At 35.4% G+C, this 16,382-nt stretch overlaps 1 protein-coding gene across 1 annotated transcript in view; it reads right to left on the bottom strand.

Moving 5' to 3' along the window:
- Positions 1 to 4,958: 4,958 nt before the first annotated feature.
- The window catches only part of LOC106163803 (leucine-rich repeat and coiled-coil domain-containing protein 1-like), a 24,567-nt gene continuing 13,143 nt past the window's right edge, over positions 4,959 to 16,382 (bottom strand). The window contains exons 16-25 of the mRNA XM_087010696.1: positions 15,698 to 15,782; positions 15,018 to 15,131; positions 14,307 to 14,378; positions 13,766 to 13,840; positions 12,946 to 13,134; positions 12,330 to 12,518; positions 11,675 to 11,769; positions 9,175 to 9,312; positions 7,102 to 7,237; positions 4,959 to 6,575 (exon numbers count right to left, since the gene is read on the bottom strand). Of these exons, the coding sequence (XP_086866822.1) occupies positions 6,450 to 6,575; positions 7,102 to 7,237; positions 9,175 to 9,312; positions 11,675 to 11,769; positions 12,330 to 12,518; positions 12,946 to 13,134; positions 13,766 to 13,840; positions 14,307 to 14,378; positions 15,018 to 15,131; positions 15,698 to 15,782 (1,219 nt within the window). The 3' untranslated portion in view covers positions 4,959 to 6,449. The remainder of the gene's footprint in view (positions 6,576 to 7,101; positions 7,238 to 9,174; positions 9,313 to 11,674; positions 11,770 to 12,329; positions 12,519 to 12,945; positions 13,135 to 13,765; positions 13,841 to 14,306; positions 14,379 to 15,017; positions 15,132 to 15,697; positions 15,783 to 16,382) is intronic.

Here is a 16,382-nt window from a genome sequence, read left to right as displayed (position 1 = left end):
GTCTGGCCAACACTCTGGAAACTGGACTTTACTGTTCTTGGAATCGGAACAATTCTTACTGAGCTTTTCGTTAGTAGGGAATATAAAGGCCATTGTCTTTAATCAGTGACTTGTCATCAGCATTCACCTTAAGGCTTAACTGCACATATATACAGAATGCAGCACAAATTACACTAATGGTCATGTCGTATGTCAAAATAACTTTCTTAATCCAGGCAATTATCACTGTTTTGATATTTATAACATGTTTTCCAGGGAGACTGTATTGCCTTTAATTGATATCGAGTAGCATATTCTCAGCATCTCTTTGGTAACATCAAAATACAGCCTGCTAGAAAATATGCACATGGTTACTCTGTAGGAGCTCTAATAAAACACATAAGTATGTGTACAGTTATTCTGGTTATTTAGACTATTGATTTTGCTTGTGTTTATGATTTACATATTTCACTGTTGACATGAGTAACCTGAGAGCAGCCCATAGGTGGAGGGGGATTCGAAAGAATTGCCCTTTTGGTCAGAAAAGGTTTTCTCTGAATCAAAATTTGACCTATAGGTTCTATGCCATTTTTCAAACTATGTCACCTAGGGGCAAAAAAGGACCATTTTTTTTTTAATTAGTCCCTTTTAAAATTGCTGCCCACAGTAACAATGTATGTGGATTTTAGGCAGGTCTATGTAACATGGTTCCATTAGTTAAAGATTAGAGTACCAAAACTTCACACTTTACTATGTGGGAAATAGAAAGCATTCACAACAAAGTTGATCCAGATCAACAGGTCTGCGGATCAAATATGGCAGACCCACTTGAAAGCTTGCTGCATAATCCCCTAATAGACACTGAATAGATTCCCAATAAGGATTACTTGGCTAGATTTCAAGTGGGTCAGCCATATTTGATCTGCAGATCTGTTAGTCTGTGGATCAACTATGCTGTGAATGCAGCCATTGAATATATGTTAATTTTGCCCATTCATTCTTTTAAAGTGTGAAAGAGAAGCCAGAGAAATTATAAGTAAAAATTAACACATTTGACTTATTCACCTGGGTAGATTGACTTGCCAAACTACTGACAAACTACATGCAGTAAAGTCAACTACGTGCGACTTGTCACGAGCATGTCTCCTATATATACACAAGGGCAGATTGAGGCAGTCTTCTGGGTCTTCCAGAAGACAGTCAAATTTTCAAGTTTACATTGATGGGTATCTAATTTTCTGTCAGACGACGGTCAAAAATGGAGGATGGATCAACAAAGATAATTTGGAAGACTGTCAGAAAATATCTCTGGATTCGCCCCTGATACAAATTACACAGAAAGCCTCCCCTCCCACCATAAGTAAAGACCTAGTGTGTATTACTGTGATTGCCTTCAACGTCCACAAAGAAATGACTACATTATTAGAATTATATTAATGATAGCACATTATTTCTTCTCTACATTAAATGAAAAAAAAAACAAAAACTTTTCATGGGAAGGTATTGGTCTAATTAATTTCTTTCTAAGATTGAAATGACTCCCATTCCATGTTCCTGTATTCATGTTATCCATAGAGTTCACTTTAATTCTCCTTTCCTGTGATTTTGTCTTATTTTCCATGGTAGAAAAAACAATTACATTAAGTGGAGAAAAAAAATCACATCTAGAAAGGATGAGGCTTGGCCTTCATTTATGCCTTTTCTTGGGCTATCTTCTCCTAATTCTACTTAACAACCTACTTCCCACTATTATATCTGAATTCATTTTGGACAACTGCCTTTATCAGATCAATTGTCTCTTTGCTAATCATCTCTCTGCCTGTGTTCCATAACCTCCTACAACAAAACTAAGATATCTGCATTTCAATACAGTAATACAAATACAATACAAATCCCCAATTCCACGAAAAGGCACTGTTCTTGCTAATACCAGCCATATCAAATACTAAATCAAGATCAGAACAATGCTGTTGTACTCCCCTGTGATTATGATATTTACATCACAGCATGGAATTCCTAAAACCTGCATGTCAAAAAACATTAAAAACAACTGATACGGGCTTCACTGCAGCCTTTGCAGTATTCAGTGATAAGAATAATGTGACCTTTAATATTTTCTCATTTCCAATTAGCAGCAAAATATTATCAGTGCCTTTTTTTTTTTTTTTTTTTTTTGGAAACTAATGATCAAATCCACACAAACGGAAAAAATAATGATGTACAAAATGCTGTCGACCAGCAGGAAACATGAATAAAAACTTTCACTTGTTACCATGTTCATTCGACAAAAAGAAAATGAATTAATTAGAAATGACAACTTGCTTTATCAAGGAATATCTTATGCTAACATTTTAAAATGAGACTGACATGCCACGAACTTCACTCCCACAGAATAAACTACGACTATTAACATTATGGTATACCAAAAGATGCATTAATTTTCTATCTGGAAGACAATTTTCATCCCTGATGACAAGAACATGGTGACAAGGCTGCCTCCAGGTGGTTTCGAAATCACAATGCCCATTTAGGTCTGATAAATGATGAAAGATAATAATGAAAATATTCCTTGGGAGAGATATTGCAGGCATCACCCACACAAACATCCCCATGGATACAAAATAGAGATATAAATATGAATGAAACAAAGGTTAATTACTTCTATGTCATAAGCACTGCTTATAAAATGGACCTGAAACATTGACATTTTATATCTGGTGAGAAAACCAAGGCACAAATTTAAATATATCATTGTGTATAAAGCTTTATGTTTGCTACATTATGATTAGAGTCTGTGTACTACAGGGACAGTATAATTTTCCATTGACCTGATTTAACACTATTAAATATCCAAGTAAAATGTCTCGTGTGATGCTATTAACCCACAGGTGTAGTATAAAGACGGTTTCAGGGAAAAAGTTATACTTTGTGCTGACATATTCACATTAAAACCACTCAACACGCCTTTCTGTATAACATAAATAAAACTTTTGCCTAAAGGCAATTGGGAATAATGGAAACTTAATGGATAGGGGAAAAAGGGAAAATGTAAAGACAACAGAATAAGATGGTTTTAAAGCACACAAACTTGCATGTCTGCCAGATTATCACTGTGCTCCAAGACAGATTTTTCATTAATTATAAGATCGTATCTCAAGATCCTTTTCAAGGTGACAGTCCTTACTTAACCTTTGACATTGTTTTTGATTTTATTACATTTAATACTGTAACAATTCTATAAACATTTCCACTGCCGAATCAGGAAAGAATCTGGAAAACTGAAATTTTCAGGGAATGGAATTTACTTCCATTTTTACTATATAGGATAGACTCTCTGGCTACTTTTAAAAGAGAATATAAGACTTTTCTTTAAAAAAATAGGAAAATCTTTAGAATGACTTCTTAAAGAGAGCGATAAAGTAACATTTTTAATTTCTACATCATTTGTTTTAATCAATTTCTCCTTTTGTTTCACCAGCCTTTTTTTTTTTTCTTTATTTGTGCTGCATTGTAGTCTACTGAACAAATTTGGATTTTGTACTCTAAATATTTTTATAATAATAATAACAATAATAATAATAATAATAGTTATTATTATTATTATTGTTATTATTATTATTATTATTATTTAGGACATTCTTTGTTCTGGTCAGAAATTACTACACTGTATATTTCTTAATCATTCAAAATCAAGTAACTTTAGAAATGTCACATGTATTAATATTTAATATCTATGTTCATTTACATTCTGGTTATGCAAATACCAATTACAGAAGGGTAATGTACCAATGGCATTATTATATTGTACGTATTATACAAACTAAGGCCATGATAATCTATGCATCAGTACAGAAAAAAAAATTGAAATGAAATAGTTGGGTAACCTTTGTCCAAATAATTTCTTTTGATAGTACGGTATAATATAATAAACAATAAACGGTAACCAGGGGTGGATCCAGCGATATTTTCTGACAGTCTGCCAAATGATATTTGTCAACAGATCCTCCATTTTTGTCCCCCTTCTGACAAAAAATTAGCTGCCCATCAATGTAAACTTGAAAAATTTTAACCTTCCAGAAGACCCAGAAGATGGCCTCTGCCCACCCCTAGTAACAGCAAATTGAATGGCACCTCTTCTGGAAAAAAATTCTCAGAAGAAAAACTGGGCAAAATGTATTTCATGAAATTCTATTCTCTGATTGGGCCTGAGCTTTATCATACAACCACTTACAGTTTACTGTGTAATCCCCTGTATGCACACTTAACTGCAATTTTTTAATGTCAGGTTTCCTGTTATTCTCCTCTCAGTATCACACCTTCACAAGTGGTCTCCTCGTGTTTCCGAGATCCCTGGAAACTCACCTCCATTTGTCAGCATGCCTTTGAAGTTTCTAGTAACCCTTTTCACTCAGGGTACACCAGGCCCTGGCTTCACACACACACACACACAAAAAAAAAAAAAAAAAAAAAAAAAACTTAAGTCAGTTTCCCTGGCTAAGAACTTAATTACCAAGGTTACATGGTCACATGTGCACATCTTACCCTATCAGGAACAGTGTTACAGCACTCACATGGAAATCATAGTCAACTACATCTAAGCCAGGGAACTGATTTAAATTTGTTTGTTTCTGAAACTGGGACCATGCTCAAAGATGTGCCCTTGAAGTCAACAAATTTTACTTATAAAATTATTAATATTTATTACTAAATAAATTTTAATTATAAAGCTGGAGGGTACACAGCACTACTTCACACAATTCATCTGCATGTGTCACAGGGACTTCTGTTAAATGCCGATGTTTATGTAATGGGCCTCAAATCACTTCGTTCCATAATTTTGTTGCATTAACACTGATGGTTCATGGGCTCAAATGTCAGTTTTCCGGCTGACTATGTTGTGACAAAAAAAAAAAGCACAAAGTCTGTCTCTGAATGCCTTATGACTGTTTACTTCCAAGATGTACATATAACAAGAGCTATCAAGTCAAAACATTTATTTATCACAGGCAAAAACATACAGAAGAGAAAAAAAAAATTTTGAATTTAAGGAATAATTCTTGAGGAATTAAAGGGATAATAACTCTTTGTTCTGGCCAAAAAATGAATTTTCCTGGAGTAAACAACAATTTTCCCATACTTACCAATTGTTAATGAATCCACTTTTACATTCAAAGTTAGTCCCTGGTTTGTTTTCTAAAAAGTTTTTTTTTTGTTATAATCTTAAGAGATTATAACAGAGTATAGCTATCAATGGAGGTCACGTGGTCTAAAGACAAGCTCAGATATCAGGATAATAGCTATAATTGCTGTTTTTGTGGTAAAACAGAATATATTATATTTCTATAAGTTGTTCACAATGTTTTTATTGTGAAATATAGATCTCATACGAAGAGTTATTATCCCTTTAAACTTATAAGTTCATGCATTTTTTGGTTTAAATTTGCCTCTTTTATTCATATACACTGTGTAATGTGTGTGACACTCCATGAGACAAGACACTTCTGGTTCATTCCAAGACTAAGTTATCATTCCAAAATATTAGAATCTGATCAAATCCCTAGGTGATTTACAAAAATTCAAATTCAGCAGAACATATACCATTCAGAAATGGTGTGATAGACAGCACCATGGATTAATTTTAGCCTCCAACGAATCACAATGTAGCAACAAGCTGTTGACTTGTCTGTGAGATATAAATCTTTATTGCAAAAACACAAATGTGTCCTTGGTTTTTATACTTCAATACAATAAATCAGCATTTATTTTTCTATTCCAACTGGATTGTTACAGCAGACAATGCTCCTCTTCAGGGGCATCACACTTATTAATGTAAAATACAATTTTCACAGCAGTCACTGTTGTAACCACAAAAGCTGAAGCCCAATCAATTTAATTGTCTGAGGTTGTTTAAGGCCTCATTCCCACCGAAACTATCAGTTTACACAGATCAATCCAGCTCTGCGGGGACTCACGCTGAGTACTATCAGTTTAACATATAAACACGCCTGCTCCTGTTGTTGAATAAAATTCAGAAAAGCTGGTGATTATACAAATAAGTTGGAAACAAGAAAAGGCGTGTATATCTGTTCAACTGATTGCATTCAGTGAGAGTCCTGGCAAAGTTGGATCGATGTACGTAGATCGATAGTTTCAGTGGGATTGAACCCTAAAGAAAATCTCCTGGCAGGAGCTTCATAAATGCAATCTTTTTCCTAATGAAAATAATCAACATGTGAATAAATATAAGTTCATTTCCAATAATGACTGCTTCCCTCATAAGAATAAATATACACTCATCATCATCAATACAACTCTAATAATCCCTATAAAGTTTCTTTTATTAATAAATAATTTTCATTTTCTGCTAATTTCAACCCACCGCATTGTTAATCTTTCTGTACAATTTGGCTGTAGGAAAAAAAATTTTTTAAACTGTTATTCAATTGTCAAAAACACCACACTCTGAACTACTATAATAAATCTTTCTGTAAATCACCAAATACTTGGCTCATCTTCCTTATCTTTTCTTCCATCATCTTCTTGTTGTTTTCTGTTTCTCTTAGAAGCTGTCTCATCTCTTCTTCTACCTGCATTACCTATAAATAAATAAATAAATAAATAAATAAATAAATAAATTAATAAATAAATAAATCTAATAAATAAATAAATAAATAATAGATTAACCCAGTAAATGATTAAATTATTTAATCAACTGACTGATTAACAGATACAATTTTTCATCCCACAAAGATCTCATCACTGAGGATTGAAAGACAACCTTGCAGAACAGAAAGAGTAAAAATAAAAGTGTGATCTTTCAAGACTAAGCTAGTGTGGCCAAAACAAAAATTCTGCAGGAGAGACAGAAAAAGGGATAAATTACAGGGACGGATTGAGGCCGTCTTCTGGGTCTTCCAGAAGATGGTCAGATTTTCAAGTTTACACAGCTTAATATTTTCTGTCGGAGGACGGTCAAAAATGGATGGATCAACAAAGATTAGTTAGAAGACTGTCAGATAATATCTCTGGATCTGCCCCTGAATTAACTTGTGGTTTCTCATGACTGTAAGGCAGCTAAGGGAAAAGTAAAGTCGTGTTCTTTCCTGCCAGTGAACCACTCACTCTCTGCTGAGCCTGCCCCAGGTCCACTTGTTTCTCTGCTTCCAGTTTCCCCATCTGTTCTCTGTGTGCCTGTTCCTTCTGGTCCAGCTGTGCCCTGAAAGCATCATCCATGGTCTTCATTCTCTCTACAGCAGCACTGTGGAGGAGAAATAAACTGATCACATATTAAAGAATATTTATTCCCATAAACCATGTTCAGGAAAGTGCTAACACTCACCAATTTAGCCAAATGCTAAAACTGACTTAACTTGGCTAAACAAAATAGGGTTGATTTGATTTGTTTTAGTCTAATTCAAAGCATATGGAGGAAAAAGTGATGGAAAAATTAGTGATTTGGCCAAGCAAAATAATTTACTAGCACGACCCCAGCATGTGCAAAATGTAGGTATAGAGAAATGTTACAAAATAATGAAAAGTAAGCAAACAGTCAAGCACATGTTTACGCTTATGACGAAAGTCTATTCTTTGTAAAGTGGAATGAGAAATTTAGATATTATAACTCTGACACCACTCTATAGCAAACTGTACTCTGTCTGAAAAGATGATACCAGAGACAAGGATGAGGAGAGAGAGAGAGAGAGAGAGCGAGAGAGAGAGAGAGAGAGAGAGAGAGAACTAAAGCAATGAAACGTGAAAAGCTTTTTAAATTTTTGGGCAAAACAATAAAAGCCAAAGAGATCAACCATGATTTAATTCATCCCCATAAAGTCTATTCAAACTTCAGCTTGGAAAACCTTCCTGAGAGTCATCAATTTTTAATCAGTTCTAGAGTTTCATAATAGACCAATCAGCTGCTAGCAATGAATAGTGCTTTATAACAAGTAATAAAAAATTGCGAAAAAGTTGCAGAGAATGGTCTGCAGTGACTTCCCACTGGGTTGAGACTCTTTGATCACAACCAATGCAACCTGGTTGTCTGGCAATGTGAGGGTCGGATCCAGAGATATTTTCCGACAGTCTTTCAAATTATCTTTGTTGGCCCATCCCCCACACCCCATGCACTCACACACACACACACACACAATGACACATGATTGTCACAGTTACCGGTATTTTTTCATAGAATTTACTTTTTTAGGGGAAAGTTATTCTAATCATCTAATCATAAAATGGTCACTGCCAACACTGTCAAACAGTGAGTCAAAGTTACTGACATCTTCATGTGTATCTGGCTGATTAGAGCAACTTTTTGTACGACAACCTGCAGGGCCAGCTAGTCATGGTCTTGCCAACAAAAATTCCCTTTCCCAAGCTAGCTGAAAGTTCTTTTTTTTTTTTTTAAATCGATGATAGATCTTTTTCGCCGCCATTGCTACTGCCCTGAGCAGCAGTAGGTTTTAAGAAGCGAACAAGTACCACCTATTTAAAAAGGCAGCGCAAAACATGTAAAGATGCAGAACTTAGGTTTCAAATTATAAATCTTTTGGTTGAAATATCCTTTAGAAACAAAGGATATTTGTGCATACTTCAAGATACCCAGAGAGGGTTCTCTTTTATGAATGTTCAAATTTGCAACTGTGTTTGAACTCACTTGTTTTAAATATTGATATTAAATGTCATTTAAAAATACCAATTACACTACCTCATGAAATAAGAGAGATATATTGAAAAAAATATAAAAGCCTACCAAGAATCTGACAAATTGAATTACCTGTCTTGGGGAGCGTTGCGATGCATAATTAACAAGTTTAATTGTTTACAAGATCTTGCATACCCTCTGGTGAGCTATCAGGCATTTTAATTAAATCAGCTATTAGTAAGCTTGTCAACTGATGACAGTTCATTTGGAAGACTGTCAGATTTTGATATGATCTTTACCACTTGAGGTGACCATAGTCTCATCACATCTATTGTCACCGGGTAGTAAGAAAGTCACCAAAAACTGTCACAGACAAAGTAAGACGATCATCAACAAAATTTTGAAATTTTTTGACCGTCTTCCGATAGAAAAATTAGATGCCTATCAATGTAAACATGAGAAATTCTGACGGCCTCCATCCACCCCTGAATGTCATGTGAAACAAAACCCAGATTGAGTTCAAAGTATGTCTGTATGGAGTAGTAAAGAGTTACCTTGCTCCCTGAATAGCTTTATCCCTCTCTTCAGTTAGTTTCTTCTCATTGTTTTCCCAAACATCTTTCATCTGCCGAACTTGTTTTTCCAGCTGACCGATCACTTCAGACTTTTCCTTCCAACGTTTATTTAGAATACTGAAATAAAGCATAAAATTGTTACAGCAATTCAAGAGCAGAACAGCAACAAAAGTAACACAAAAATAACCACTGCTTGTTTACTGCTATGTATTAACACTGTTGGTCATGGCTAAAATATGCAAAATCATTTTCTGAGATTTTTTTGCCGTTAAACCACTACCCAGTGCTTATTTAGTTAACAGAAACTTTTTAAGAGTCATAAACGACAAATAAAGAGATGAAATTGTACAACGTACAAGTCTCAAATATGACTCAAATATGCAAAATCATTTTTTGAGTTTTTTTTTTTTTTTTTTTGCCATTATACCACTACCCACTGCTTACTTAGTTAAGGGAAACTTTTTTAGGTCAAAAATGACAAATTAAGAGAAAAAATTGTTTGCAAGTCTGATAATCAGGTCTGCCAGTACCTCTGTCTGCAAATTAGGGAAAAAAGGTTGCTGGAAATATGAAGCTTTGCAGCAATCTTGTAAGACATGACTTTGTAAAATTTGCCATGAGCCTCACTGCATGGTAAAATACAAACTTTCAGTAAATGTGCAGCAACAATTTATACCAGGCCATTTATCTTTTACGAGGCAAAGCTTGTACTTTCATAAGATATGACCTTTTTGTATTGACTGATCTGAAGACAGCCTTAAAGCACCTTGGTAATTAAAAAACATTCCACCTGTGACGCAAGCAGGAGCTAAAACCATGGCAACATAAATGATGTAATGGGATATTCTACAAAAACTGTGAATGTTTGCTGAACATGACCGTTCTGCCAAAATTCCTGCGAATCAGATCTTTATTCAATGTTAAAAGACCTAATGTCCTAACACGACCTTGTGTAAGTTGCATGCAGTTTGACAATTGTCAGGTTTTGTATAATGGTTTCAGACAAAATATATGGTTGTCTGCCAAATAGAGTCGCACGCTGTTTGAATACAACTGTTCCAAGATTTGTTGTGAAATTGAGGACTGCCTTGTTGAGTCCAGTACAATAATAATAATAATAATAATAAAAGATAAATTCTTACATTTGCCAGCTGTCAACGCTGCATATCTTGATACAGAATACAATTCATAATGCCAATAATATACTAAGCTATTAGTAAGTACTAACAGTTGTGTAACTACTATGGATTGAGTGTGAATTACCTGAATGTTTCCAGGGATCTTATTATACACAGTCGCTGATTACCAAGTGCTTCCTCTATTATCCGTAATAAAGTATAAAGTTGATGATAATTCAACAATTATATCAAAAGTGTTGGTTGTCAAGGCATTAAAGCTGTCATGGGAATACGGTCTCTGATGAAAATGTTCATGGCCAATTTTGAATCATGAGTTTTAAGGCACGTTCCCAATGCAACTATCAGTTTACGCAGATCGATCCAACTCCCCAGGGACTCTCACTGATTGCAATAAGATCAGTTTTAATTTTTTTCTTATAATTTAAAATTAGACATGAAACACATGCTTTCTGCGAACAATTAATTCTTACAAAAACAAACCATTATCATTACCTGTCCACCAAATCTTCCAAAGTCAAGGGAATAGAGTCACAAGATTTTATGTCTGACCTGTATCACCCTTTGATGCCATTGATAAAACTGAAGGGTTTCACTGGATCTTAAATCTTGATAATTGTGTGATTTTAATAATAATAATAATAATATATAGATAAATCACCATTTAAAAGTTCTTGCACACAATGGCATGTTCTAATCTATAATGAAAGTGAAAAGGCCCTCCATATATTTTGACCCACTTAGCCTTCCTGTACAAATTAGAAAGAATTGGCATCAGGCACACGTATTGACACGGGTTTTAACATTTGTAATATATAAGGTCTGAATTGGAAATGATCAGTAACTCCAAATTGCAGGATATTTAGACATAATGATATCACTTTGAGACACTTACAGCCACCTACAGCATATCTATAATAATCATAATGATGATGATAATGTTGCTAAGAGGACAGAAGATATCATCAGAAGTGTGCACATGCATGTGCCTGACAAACCGTGCCATATAAAGGATAATAATAATAATAATAATAATAATAATAATAATAATTTATTTTTCTATGGCGCATTCCATTAAAAATCTCAATGCGTCTTACAACATTCACTTAAAAGAGCTAAATAACACAATACTCACATAAGAACACATTACAATTTTAAAGGACTAAGAACTATTTTAAAGAACCAATTATTCATGACAATAATACTAGAAGCCGGGTTTGACCCAGGTTTCAGCAATACTTCTAGATTTCAGCAATGCTCACAAATAGAAACCATCATCACAGATACAAAATCAAATTCAGCCAGCAACAAACAGCTGCTGAAATCAGCTTTGATTTACAAACCTGTGAGCTTTTTTGGATTCTTCTAATTCATCTGTCAAGTCAGCCACCTGCTGTTTTAGTTCTTCTTTCCTCTCTGTCAGCTTATCTACCTTCTCCTAGAATGTTCAATTTATTATACAGAGAATGCCACATGGTAGCCACTTACAAAATATGTACCTGTATAAATAAATCATATATTTTGAACTACGCTTGTCACCTTGAATAAGTAACTCGTCCATAGCAGGTTTGTTTACCAAGCAATAATATGAACAACACAATAATTTCATTATTTGAAATGAATAAAGTATCCTCTGATAATAAAATTTAAGTAAATATGTATATCAGTAATGTATATCACCCCACAAACTAAATTGGGGGGAGGAGGGGGGGGGCGGCATAGGCAAAGAGTTTGGTCCTGCCCATCTGATTGTCTGTCTGTTTTCACAAGTTTTCAGCATGTCTGGAGAAATACTCAATAATGCCCAAGACTGCCTACTTTTGTTTGGCAATGCCAGGAATCTTTTAACTATTCAACCAACCACTTTCTCTACCACCCATTTACTCTCTCCCACCCAACCACCTACTTTCTCTCTTTCTGCCAGGAAACAAAAGGATTCCAATGAACAAAATAAAAACATTTTATTTTTTTAATCAGACACCTCTATTGTCCTTCTACCTGCAAATCCTGATTCACTGAAGTCTCAGACGTCAGTTGAGACTCCAGATCTTTCTGTATTTTAAGTCCCTCGTCTCTGGCTCGCTTGATTTCTTCATCTCGCTCCACCAGAGCATCCTTCAACTTTCGTATTGTTTCCGTCTGGTCGTCCAGCATCTTGGATTTTATCTTCAGCGCATCAACTTCTCTCTAAAATAACAGAATAGAACAGAATAGAATAGAAAATCTAACACAGTTTAGAATTTTATGTTAGAATGTGTTTGGCTGTTTTTCTGATTTTACTAGTCTGAAGCTCCACTCATGCCAAATGTAACGGATGGTTTCATTTGTCCAAGAAATGTAAGTAACTTAAAGTATGAAATTATTCTGAACTCATCGATGTATTGCCGATTTGGCAAAAAAAAACAAAATTTAGTTAAAGCAGAAAAAAGCAGTTAGAATGAAAAAAATATTTTGAATTCATCAATGAATTACTAATTAGCTGAAAAACAAAACTTTGATAAAGCAGTTAGAATGAAAAAAATCTTGAAAAAAATTTTTTTTCACTCCTTGGTAAAATTTGACATACAGTTCTAGTCTAAAGTCAAATATAAAAGAAGACCCAACTAAAACTCACATCTAACTGTTTCTTCAGAGAGCTGACTTCTGACGTGAGTGCCTCTATCTTGGCCTCCAGTCGCCCCCTGTCCTGTGCCAGTGCTGACCCCTGTTGAGCAAGTTCCTGACCCCAAAGCTTGCGTTCTGCTTTCAGTCCCTCTATAACTGATTCCTGAGCCTGGAGCTGGGATTGCATTTTGGTTCTTTCCTAGAAATAAATGTGTACTTATATTAAACAGCATACCATAACCTACCTGTGAACAATGACCAGGCACCAATAATTACACACACACACACACACACACACACACACACACACACACACACACACACACACACACACACACACACACACACACACACACACACACACACCTGAGTCAGGTTCGCTGGCTAAAAACTTAATTACCAACATTTTATGGCCACATGTGCACATTTTATCATATCAGGAACTGTGTCACAGCACTCTCATGGAAATCCTAGTCAACTAAGCCAAAGAAAGTGTGTGTGTGTGTGTGTGTGTGTGTGTGTGTGTGTGTGTGTGTGTGTGTGTGTGTGTGTGTGTGTGTGTGTGTGTGTGTGTGTGTGTGTGTGTGAAACTGGGGCCTGCTATTTATAGTTGCAGCATTCAATTGAAAATAAAAATAAAATATCATTTTAAGGACGGAGAATAAAAAAAATCCTGCATTCCAACAATTTATCTACTTATGGCTTGTACACAGAATGTATGCTACAATGACACAGAGTTTAAAAGAAAGTCCTAGCTGAACAAACTATTTTGGTCCAGCATTCCAAAACCAAGATAAAAGCAGAAATGTCCTCACATTAGCCACACATACCTGTTTCAGTAGCTCGAACTGAACCATTTTCTTCCTGGCATCTTCTATCTGGCCCTCAAGAGTATGGTTTCTCTCCTGTACAGGTTTGATATTGTTGAAAATAAAGGAGAAATTACTCACAGATTATTTCACAGTAAAAATGCTACCACAGATATACATTTACAATATTCCTTATCAAAATAAAATGTTCAATCCCTCTCCTCACTTAAGTGATATGGTTGGAGATAGAGGAAATTGCTCACAGATCATTTCACAGTAAAAAAATTCCTATCGCTACCGTCTTAATCAACATAAAACATACAATCCCCATCCTCACCACTGGTTTAAAAGCATTCTTTTTCTAACATTAAAACCAACTGTTTAGGAAATGGCAGTGGATTTTTTCCGTACCATGTGAAATCAAGACATTAGGAAAAACTTGTTTGCAAAAATGACCAGTAAACTCAAAGTTGACATTATTTTAAGGGAAAGGAAAAAAAAACTTCTTTAGTTCAAGGATCACTGAGTGATCAATGACTAATCACTAGTATTACATGCATACCCTGAGCTCCCGTAACTGCTCCTGTCTGGACTTTGAAAGCTCAGTCAGTCTTCCTTTTTGTTCCTTTACCAACTGTAAGAGGAAAATAAAACAATATATAAGTAAAAACATCAGATACCTTCTTTACATTTTAAATTTAGCAATGCTTTTTACATCAATCGGAGAGGTTAACTTGAACATGTGGTTGAAAGTTAAATGAAAACTCTGTTAGTCTAGTGGTGACTGCAACATTGGCTCCCATCCACTCACTATCTTCCCCCATCCACCAACTTACCCACTTACTCATCCACCCAATTACTCTCTCTCTCTCACCCACCTACCCACCCACACACACTCTCACCCACCCCACCCTTTCACTCTCTTTCACTCACCCATTCACTCTCTCTCACTCACCCATTCACTCTCTCTCACCCACCCACTCACTCTCTCTCACCCACCCACCCACTCTCTCACACACCCCACCCATTCACTCTCTCTCACCCACCCACTCACACTCTCTCTCTCTCTCACTCACCCATTCACTCTCTCTAACCCACCCATTCACTCTCTCTTGCCCACCCCACTCACCCACCCACTCAAATGTATTGCAGTATTCTGTTCTCTCCAGCAGCCTTACAGTGATCATTGTTCATTGCAAAAATGGTAGAAGTATAGTTAGAATACAAATTTGATATTTTCCAAAAGTACTGTCACAATTTCTATTCAAGTTACCGCAGTAAGATCTGCTATCATTTGTGTCTGTGTCTCGTCCTTCTTCTGAGCAACCAACAAAGCCTGTGAATTCTCTGCTGCCTCACGGCTGTTCTTTTGAAAGGCTGCCTGAAGCTGCAGGGAAATAAACTTAATTAGTGAAGCTGATGTAATATTAATTAAAGTAAAAAAAAATTAAATTGAAAGAGACCAATTATTACTTACAGAAGAACCATGGGCATTGCCACTCAAGATTCTTAAATTGCAGTCAAATTCTTATGTTAGCTACAGTGATACAAACTTTCAGTTACAGAAAGGACATCATTCAACACTTATGGGGGCCTGTGTCAAAGTCCTTACCGAATAGTTAAAGTTCGACTTCCAATATGGATAATTTCATTGGTTACAGCTCTACTTACAATAACATTATCAGTAAAATTCTAAATGTTGGCATACATCTTGTCTGGTTGCCCTGTGCAAAACTCAATGTAAATATTATAAGGCTCTCAGACATAAGCCTACATTTGAGAAAAAAAAAACAAACCCTCTGAACATTTATCATGGGACCCAACTACTGACCGTCCGTGAATCTCAGAAACCATCAGAACTGAATTAAAAAACACAGAATTCTGTGTTTCCACAGAAAAAGCTCATGTCTGGGCTCTTTATTCTGTCACACCAGCCTGTAATGTTGTCCTAACCTCTCTGAATCTGTCCGATTCAATCTGCAAAGCCATTCTGAACTCATCTTCCAGCTCTGTGTACTGCTTCATCAGTGTGTCCATCCTGTGTTATAATAATAATAATAATAATAATAATAATAATAATAATAATAATAATAATATTTGTTTATTTAATTTCTTCACAATATATGTTATATATTGAATACAGGTGTGTGTGTGTGTGTGTGTGTGTGCGTGCGTGCGTGCGTGCGTGCGTGCGTGCGTGCGTGTGTGTGTGTAATCAAACTCATGCCTGGTTATTATGTATCATTTTCCATTCTAATTCTTTTTCATCTCCCTGGGGAGAATATAACATGAAGATGAAAAAGCAATATTACTTTATGATGGAAAACACACATGCACAAGTGCATGTTATAAAGGAGTTGCCGATTCTCCACAATGACATCTGCAGAATATGACATCTACTGCAAAATTATATGCTGTGCGTGACATATGCAACGTCACCTGATAGATATATGCCAGAAAACCTCAAGTGTATATTATGAGAGGGTGGCAGTGTATTATTTGATGTACATATCGAGAAAAAGTATTTGCATTTCACTGAAAAACCAAAACCCCCTAAAAACCAATAAAGCATATATCATCATGGTCTTCTCCAAGTATGTACATAAGCATAAGTATGTACATATGCAAGTATGTATGT

The sequence above is a fragment of the Lingula anatina genome, chromosome 4, assembly GCF_051362555.1.
Source record: "Lingula anatina isolate TDL-2025a chromosome 4, LinAna3.0, whole genome shotgun sequence".
NCBI classification, from domain to species: domain Eukaryota; kingdom Metazoa; phylum Brachiopoda; class Lingulata; order Lingulida; family Lingulidae; genus Lingula; species Lingula anatina.
This window is presented reverse-complemented; position numbering and strand designations above follow the sequence as displayed.